Source organism: Mus caroli, chromosome 10 (assembly GCF_900094665.2).
Source record: "Mus caroli chromosome 10, CAROLI_EIJ_v1.1, whole genome shotgun sequence".
Taxonomy (NCBI): domain Eukaryota; kingdom Metazoa; phylum Chordata; class Mammalia; order Rodentia; family Muridae; genus Mus; species Mus caroli.
The window spans coordinates 100712109-100721530 of NC_034579.1; the positions used below are offsets into that span (position 1 = coordinate 100712109).

The 9422-nt window shown below is 34.5% G+C and overlaps 1 protein-coding gene across 1 annotated transcript in view; it reads right to left on the bottom strand.

Moving 5' to 3' along the window:
- Ptprq (protein tyrosine phosphatase receptor type Q) overlaps positions 1–9143 on the bottom strand; it is a 198954-nt gene extending 189811 nt beyond the window's left edge. Inside the window, exons 1-6 of the mRNA XM_021174928.1 lie at positions 8935–9143; positions 8484–8595; positions 7587–7813; positions 5218–5287; positions 1564–1763; positions 221–470 (exon numbers count right to left, since the gene is read on the bottom strand). Coding sequence (XP_021030587.1) covers positions 221–470; positions 1564–1763; positions 5218–5287; positions 7587–7813; positions 8484–8595; positions 8935–8988 — 913 coding nt within the window. The 5' untranslated portion in view covers positions 8989–9143. The remainder of the gene's footprint in view (positions 1–220; positions 471–1563; positions 1764–5217; positions 5288–7586; positions 7814–8483; positions 8596–8934) is intronic.
- Between the last annotated feature and the right edge of the window lie 279 nt (positions 9144–9422).

Consider the following 9422-nt stretch of genomic DNA (forward strand, 5'->3'; position numbering starts at 1 on the left):
CTGTAGGCTCTGACTTTATAATGCTAATTAGTGCTGAATAGGTAACTTCCTGGTTGCATTTTAAGTAGGGCGTTGGAACCCTGGCTAAGTTTGACTGAACAAATTTGAAATAAGCTTTATTAAGAATAACACTGAGTTGATATTCCTCTGTATCACACTTCATGTCATTTTCCCTTTTTCTAAAAAATAAAAAAATAAAATAAAATAAATCAAGCCATACCTGATTCTGGTGTCCTAACAATGGTACTGTCAATATATCCTGCTTCCGTCGTAACAGCTGAAACTTCAAAGAGATACGTTGTGTATGGTCTCAAGTGAGTCACCACAAAACTGATGGGCTCTTTCCACACAGAGCTGATCTTATTCCGTGCCAATGTGTTGGATAAATGTGTAGTACGAAGTGGAGGTGTGGCTCTACTGATGGTTGGAGAGGGGCTGGTGGTACTCCACAGAAAAGATTCACTGTTCTCCTAGTGAGGGAAAGAAAACACAATGGGAGAACTCAAACACTACCTGGAGGTAAACATAAGAACACTACCCATTTATTTTTTATAATACAAATATTATTTCTTAATGTGTGGTAATTTTTAACTAATTTTCATAAGAAATTGGTAGATTTTTTAATGTCTATAACATCAGAGCAGAGGCTAATGTCTATTATATTAGGACAGAATAAACCCATTATATTCATTATACTTCAATCTTGAAAGCCTACATAGAGTTTAAAGTAAGATAGAGTGGAGATAAAACAGCAGCTAAATCATCAATAGGAATTTTTTTAAATTTATGTTAACCCAATAGAGCAAAAACCCTAAGATAATTTCAATCTGTGTTCTTAACTCTTTCTATCACTTTTAGATCCTAAGTACTTAAGTAAAACAAAACAAAACAAAAAAGTTACCTTCCCAGATATTAGGGTGTATATGCATGTGCATGTATGTGTATTCAAATGGATCTTAACTGGAAGCAGAAGATTTTTAGACTCCACTAAACTATTTAAAATAAAATAACGTCGTTTGGCTGTTTCTCCATCAGTAATAACATGATTAAAAAATATCCCAAGGGTAACTTGGGAAAGTAGGGTGTGAAGATACCATATATCTCTGAAGGTTTCTCTTCAATGACAAAAATGGCAATATTTTCACAAAGATATGCCATTAAGCAGTCCTCCAGTTTAATCTAATGTTGACTATATATTCCCCCACAGATACTTTCCTCTATGGCACATGGGCTTATAGCCTCCATGCCAGTAGGGATGACACATTCACACCTTGGCGACTTAGAAAATGTCCTCCCAACTGGAACACCCAACCTACCAGTCTATTCCCACTTCTCCTTCCTCCACTGCTAAACCTGTGCTGCCCCATTAATGAAGTCTTTTGCAATATGCCCTAGAGATATTCTCTTCCCCTCTGTAATTAGCACCCCTGAAATACAGTCATCTGCACATAGCATGACGCTATAGCCCAAGAGTATAACTTTTCAAGATATGAAAACTTGAAGATGTAAACATAATAAAAATTTTGACATATGACATATGTCACACATGTGACACACACTCACATTACATTCAGGTAATTTCCCAGACAAAATGTCCTCTACTCTGATGGAGACATCCTTCACTACTATACCACTTCTGGCATGTTTGACACTGATCTTGAAGCTGGTGATTTTACCATTTGGTTGCCGAGGTAAATACCAAATCAAGTTTACTGCAGAATAGTTGAGGGCCTCCACTGTGAGGTTAACCACTTTCCCTGGAGCTGGATGTAGGAAAGAGTTGGAGGAAAGGGGAAACTGTTATTAAAATTTTAAATGCTGCTTATGTTCTTCAGGGATTTTAAATTTCCACCTGTTGTGAAATGAACTTGAATAAAATCAAGTTTCTAGCCAACTATGTATATATATGTGTTTGTGTGCATGTGTTTATTTGTTTCACCTTAAAATGTTTTACAAAATGTGTTGAACCATGTGTACATATTTCAGGACTATTGGCCCATCACATCTATTCATTTAATGAGCATTAAAAAAAAAAACATGAAACTATTAGATGAATCAATTTTATGAAACTCACTTTGTAGACCAGGCTGGCCTCAAACTCAGAAATCCCCCTGCCTCTGCCTCCCAAGTGCTGGGATTAAAGGCGTGCGCCACCACGCCTAGCTATGAGCTGAAATTTTACCTCCTTAAATACTTTGGAATTATGTAGGCACTGTAGAAGTTGGAAAACTAATAAATTCAAAATAGTAGCCAAAATATGCAAAATTCATATAAAAAAATTTCATAAATATCTAGAGGCTAACATCAAGTAGATAGATAACCAATTAATAGTTCATGATTTTTGTATTTTGAGTTTTATATACCTTTTCCCCAAATTTCATACTATCAATTATTATCTATAAGATAATCTCTATATTTAGTTTCCATGACAACCATATTACATCAAAATGAAAAGAAGTTGTGCACATAAAATAGGTATGCAAATAAATAATAAATATCTTTCAGAATAGAATAAAACAAAAATGCTTGTGGTAAGACTACATGCAATAATAATGGTGACTAGAATTAAGATGTTAAAAGGTTAGAATTTTCATTGTGTCTAAACATACCAAAATCTGTTTTCTGAAAGAAATATTCAAGAATTTAGGTACTGAGAAGAAAGATTCAATACAAGTTAGACAATGAGAATGGAGAAATTATAAGCCAAGTGCATTTTAATGGCAAAAGTAAGTTACCACAGTTACTGAGAATGGTTAGTAATAGATAAAATAATAAGTGAAAAATGTTATTAAGGAGAATTGATGAAATGGAGTTGAAGAATTTGTACAACATTTAATATGTAATTTATTTAGGGTATATTAAATATAAGAAAACAAAGGGGCTAAGATTGTTAGATATGTTATACTGTGCAACTGTAAAATTATTTCTTTTCATGAATATTATTTTTAAATTTTTCTCATTTTTATGATATGAGTATTCCTTAATATTCACATACCAATGACAGATTACACACAGACACATTTCCAGCTGGACCTTAAAGGGACTGTAAAGAGCAGAGGCAGGGGTCTCTCCTTTAATCCCAGCACTCAGGAGGCAGAGGCAGACAAATCTCTGATTCCAGGTCAACTTGATTATAGAGTGAATTCCATGAAAACTAGTGCTACACAGAGAATTCTTGTCTCCAAAAACCAATAGGTAGATAGACAGATAGATAGATAGATAGATAGATAGATAGATAGATAAATAGAAAGATAGATAGAGTTGTAAAGAAATGCTTAAATTGAAAGAATTTATAAGGTAATTTATAGGGTAACCCCCTTTTTGTTACATTCTGGAGCCTGGTTTCCAAAACAGAAAGCCATAGCGTTAATCAAATAACAAAATGTTAAATCTTTATGACTTCCTTTATTTAAATCTTCTTAATTGTATATATCAGCATGTCATTATTTGTAGATTATCTATACAGAGAATTCATACACTTTGATCCAACTATACGTTTACTATAAAGTACCAAAAGTCTTACATATAAAGATTTGCTTCACCCGTATACACACAGTTTTTGTTTTTGTTTTTGTTTTAGTGGTTGGTTCCTTGGTTGGCTTTGGTGGTGGTAGTGTTTTGAGTGTTTGTTTTGTTTTGTTTTGTTTTGTTTTGTTTTGTTTTGTTTTATGTTTGCTTCATTCCTTTAGACATTGAGATATAAGTTGTCACTTTAATGTTTAAATCTGAAATAAATTACATATTTACATGAAAAAAAAAGAAAGTTCCCTAGGGAGTTAAGCACTGGGCTTTTAATGTTGGTAGACAGAATATTATTCATTCAGCTCAGTTTCGCTGATTAATATGCATGTATTTCTCTTAAGACTACTTTTTTTTCCCAGCAGAAAACAAATTTCTTCTCATTTGATAATTACACATTCAATGTGTAGAATTTAACATATCTTAAACCAGTAGTTTAATTGCTGGATGTACTACAGTTTTTTTTTTCTTTTTTTGCTATACTGACTATTGTATCCTCTTGATATACCAGGACCCCATGACAATTACACTGAGAAATTGGGAGAATTTTACTTGGACACATATAACATAACATTCATAATGGGAAAAAATCATAGACATTATTATATAGTCTTATAATATACCTGGCATATTAATTCACAAATTTCTTTATCTTATCCAATTAGAATATAAGGTCCATGGTAAATATTTATTAATTGGAGAAACTATTGTCTAATTAACTATTTCTCTTTATATTCATTTGATCCTAATTGGGTTACAAGGTATTTCGGTCATCTAAAGAGGAAAAGAAAATGCATCGAGCAGCAAGACTTGCAGAGTGGGTTAGGACCCTGGATACATTTCACAACAATACTGGCAGGAGATGTTGGTAAACTTAGACATGACTTGTAGGAAAGAACTAAAGGAGCTGAAGATGACATCAAAGTTCCACTCAGGAACAGGAGGAAGGGAAATGCATCAACTGGTTTGATGATGGCTGAGTCTTACAAACTGATAGGCTGATCACCGAAGTTGGCATTTTCATCACAAAATGCTTATGGTGAAAGAGTGTAAGCTTACATGGAAAAGGCTGATCTACATCTCTAGATGATCACAGGAACATATATGCATGGAAAGAAATATGAATGAGTCATCAGTGTACCCAAATATCCACAGAGGAGTCTTATAAGTTGACCATGATGGCACCCACTTGTTAGCCCAGCAGTCAGGACACCTATGAGGAAGGTCTTAAGTCTAAGGTCAACCTGGATGGCATAGTGACTTTAAGGCTAGCCTAGGCTGCAGAGAAAGAGCTTTCCTTAAAATAAATAAGTTAAATTAAAAATAGAGTAGTTTGCCTGAAATAATAATAGATGCTTTTTCATCCTATTTGTGTGTGTGCGCACATGTGTGTGTATGTGCATGTGTACATATGCATGCGTGTCTGTGTGTGTGTGCCTGTGCATATGAGTATATGTGCATGTACGTGTGTGTGTGTGTGTGTGTGTGTGTGCTTTCTAATGTTCTGCCCCTAAGATGATGCTTAGACAGAAAAATTTTTTCAGAGTACTTTTACTGTCTCAAATAACTAAAAGCAATTCAAAGGCCATTCTCAATAATTTTATACATTTTATATCATATTTTCATTACATTCCAATTTTTCAAATGATAAGCACTCATAATTAAATTAATTTAGAATTAATTATTTAGGAAAATTACCACTTTCTGCAGTTTGAAAAAGAAATGGGTCACTAAACACTCCAATGCCAACGCTGTTTTCAGCAGCAACCTGAAACAGACCAGGGGTTTTATGTTCAATTTTTTTGCTTTCTAAATACACAGAATCTTCAAAAATACAATGTTCACTTTACCATAAGGAAAGTTCTAAAATGATTTTCCTGTAATTCTTACAATATTCCCCAACTGGACAGCAACATGGGGAGGGAGGTCCTTTCATGTAATCAAACTAGAATGTAGTATGGCCAATATTCTTTAGATGATGAAGAAAGGAACTGGATGAGAGAGAAGTCAGTAGGCACAGCCACGTTCATGTAAGAAATAATAATACAACATGAGTTCAGTTGAAGTACATGCTCCAAAACAGTCTATACCAAGTGTATGTACTATTCATAAGACAGGCCATACAGATGACATCAGACTTTATGGTCACACTCTATATAACTGGGCAAATGAGTACGCAGAAAAAGTGTAAGTGAAAAATGAATATGCTTGATTAACAACATAGAGGAGGAAAGTCAAAATTTAAGGGGCACACAAACAAATTTTTATTTGCATGATTTAGTGATACAGTTCAACAGGCAGGGAAGACACTGTGAATGGCTTTGAACCTCCTAAGTTTTTACAAAATGCATGAGTGGAACTCTACAATCTTGTAGTTCTTCCACAGATGGAAAACTTTAGGCAACTTGCTTAATTCTTCTAAGACACATGTTTTTCCCATATTTGACTGAGAATAATAATTTACCTGTGTCACAGGGTGTTTTCCAAAGCTAACTGAAATAATATACATAGACCACTTAACAGCCTCTCCCCATAGGTGTTAGTTATACTGAAGATATCAAATGTACCATGCCAAATTCCCCCTTGGAATTCATCAATGGTGAGCATTTATTTGAGGAGAGCAAATGTCACAACATGATTTATGAAGTGTGAGATGAAACATAGGCTAGAGGTTTCTTAATAAGCCTGAAATAAGAGAATTCAGAGAAATAAAATGCAAACTCATAAAATAAAAAGAGATCTAAGAAGAACTAGTCTGGGCAAACTGACAGTCTCTCAACCATCATTTCTTACATCACATTAACCTTAGTACTTATTTTTTATGCCTAGGTATATATTTTATGATACCAGTTAAGTTAAATATGCATATGATTGTAGAAAATAAGTTTTGGAGTTTTTAGATGTCAAAACCCTTCTTGCAAAATCTCTCCTATGGTGTCTGATCATTTAGGAAAGGCAGCCACAGTTCGTAAGGCCACAAATCAGCTTTTACAAGGTTTTTTTTTTTCTCTATGATCACTCATTTTCAAGACTCAAAGAAAAGATGCATGTGTTAGGGCTGGCGAGATGGTTCAGAAGGTAAGTGTTTGCCCCAAGCCTGACAACTCAAGTCAGAGTTCTAGAACCCTTGAGGTGGAAGGAAACTTCAACTGCCATAAATTGTCCTTTGACCTCAACACATGGACACTTGTACCATGACATGCATGTCCCCAGCATAATAAACAAACAAACAAACAAACATTTCCTAAAGAGAAAAGATGTGGGTTTTTTTTTAAGTTGGTAAACAGCAAAGAGCCAGGAGACAGCTCTGTTCTCTACCTTTTCATCTGTAAATGTCATAGCTGTTCCCTATTTGCAAACTTTTCTATTTGATCCAACACAGTATTGCTTTGTGTGAGTTCACTTTTATTTGGTATTCAAATAAAACATTAAATCACATAAATAATGTGGTAACGTATCATACACTTTTAGAAACACAAAAGAGTGAGGGTTCAGTGAATCTTTATTGACTGAAACAGAATCGCATTTATTTTTAGTAAAACTGTTGCTTCAAAGTTTGTAATCCATTATTCAAAAGTTAAGTGATGTACATCCAACTGCAACAGAGTTCGAAAAATAAAATACCAAGGCTTAGTTTAAGTCTGAATAAAAAGACCAGTATTTTAGTCTGGGATGTTGATTCGTGTTTGAGCATTTGCCTAACGTGCAGGAGGCTCTGGGTTCTTCTACCATGCACAGCAAATCATTTAAAATAATAAAGAAATGGCATGTAATGTTTTCATTTTGAAACCTAAAATAGTTACTTTAAGCTCAATTTGCTTTCCATGGAAGATATTAAACTAAAGGGTTTTTTTAATAAATAAAATGTAAATATTTATCTATTTATAGAGAAGAAAAAGATTACAGTACTTCACCAGGCTTTGCTGGTGAATGTTGAACACATGATAGCTTGTCACTCCTCAGTAGCTCAGTTCCTTCAACTAGCAGACTTACAAGGTGGGCGAAACTCCCACTTTCCTCATGGATTTACTATTTCAATACTCAGTATCCACTCACAAAATATTTACCTTAATCTCATATGTTGTTCCAGGGTTAAGGTTAGTGAGAAGAACCTCCAGACTGTCGGGCTTCGCTCTCACTCGGGTATATGCTGTCTGCATCCATGGACACACTTCCTTGTATTTAACAACATAAGATATGATTCTTCCATTTGGGTTAGGAGGAGTATTCCATGAAAGGAGAATCCCAGCAGAGCCAACTCTCTCTCCGGCTAGGAAGACTGGAGGCCCCGGTTCTATTTTTAAAAACTCATGTTATTAAATGATCAAATAATTATTTTATTTCTACCAAAAAAGTAAAATTTTTTAAAAAGTATTTATATATGTGAACTATTGAAGTTCCCAGAAATCAGAATGAATTTATTCTCCCTACATGTTTGAAAAAACAAAAACAACAACTAAGTAATAAATTCTTTTCAGGAACAGCACAAACATTCTTTTCTAAGATTGTAAAAAATGGAATGCTGTAAAACACTACATGCCAAACATACTTTTGATGCCAAGTCATTTTTTTATTTTTATTTTTGAAAGGCTTTGTTGATGCAGGGCTTACCTGCAAGAAGTAAGAAAACAAGAAACAGCCTTACAAACGGAATAGATTTATTTTTTCCTTAAGGAGTATAGTGAGTTTGTTTTCTTGACTCCAATAATCCAAATGTCACACCATTAACAGACTCTCTAATCCACTTCACAAACAAAAAATAATTACCTTTTTTTCTTTGAAAGTAAACAAATAAGATTGCCAGCAGAAGACAAATTGTAAACATTTTCTTAACTTTCCATTTCCTGTTAATTACTCTGTACTGATTTCACACATGCAAAGCAAACCTCACCAATGTAAATATTTCTATCCACCAGCGTTACCAAATACATTTTAATGAAAAGTCAGTTAAAGCAGGGACTCACTTGACACATTTGTTGCCAGTGTTCTACTCACGGGTGAGCTGTAGGTTGTGGCAGAAATTGAAGACAGCGTGATATCATACCCAGTGTCATCAAAAGAACCAGAAACATCAACCTGGAATGCCAAAGTTACACACCACATTATTTCTGAAAAGCGACTTAAAATAAGAAATCTAGCACCATTTCCAAAGTGAGCACTTTTCTACATAAACTGCTCTGTACAAAATAGCAAAAACAAATTAGCATATCACTATAAAATATGAATTGGTTATATAAGATAACTGTTCACTAACCTAAAATAAGATGAGAGCTTACAAAAAATCCTGAGTTATCAGACTCTAAATCAATATTTCTACCTAGGCCAGCTCTTTGTCAACATGGGAACACTAATATCTTCAAAACATCTACCGCCTGCGACTGTAGTCCCTTATGTGTAAGAGAACATATACATTACCTGTGACTCTGAAGTTCCAACGAGAGAGAAAAGAAAAAAGAAAAGAAAATCCATCGTTATTACATTTTTTCTAGCAGTACAATCACATTGATGGCTCTAGAGAGAAATGTTGCCTGCATTAATGATTTAAAGTCAGATCCTCCTGGCAAGTACACAATTAATGAGCCTGGATTACTCAATAGCTCTGCCCTTTCTTTGTTAAACTATTCATGAACTCTTGGATGGATGGCTGTAGGTTCAGTGCACACACACACACTCACACACACACACACACACACACACAAAGAGAGAGAGAGAGAGACAGAGAGAGAGAGAGAGAGAGAACCCCTGGGTGCTGAAATTTATACTCATGAATTTGACATTGATATGCTTTTGTCTATTTCTGCTTTTAAAAACCTCTCAAGGAAAAAGTCTTCATAGTTTAGGAGTTTCGTGCAGGAATTTCCTGCCAGGACCAAATATAAATACACGCAGGCCAGCCAAGTGCA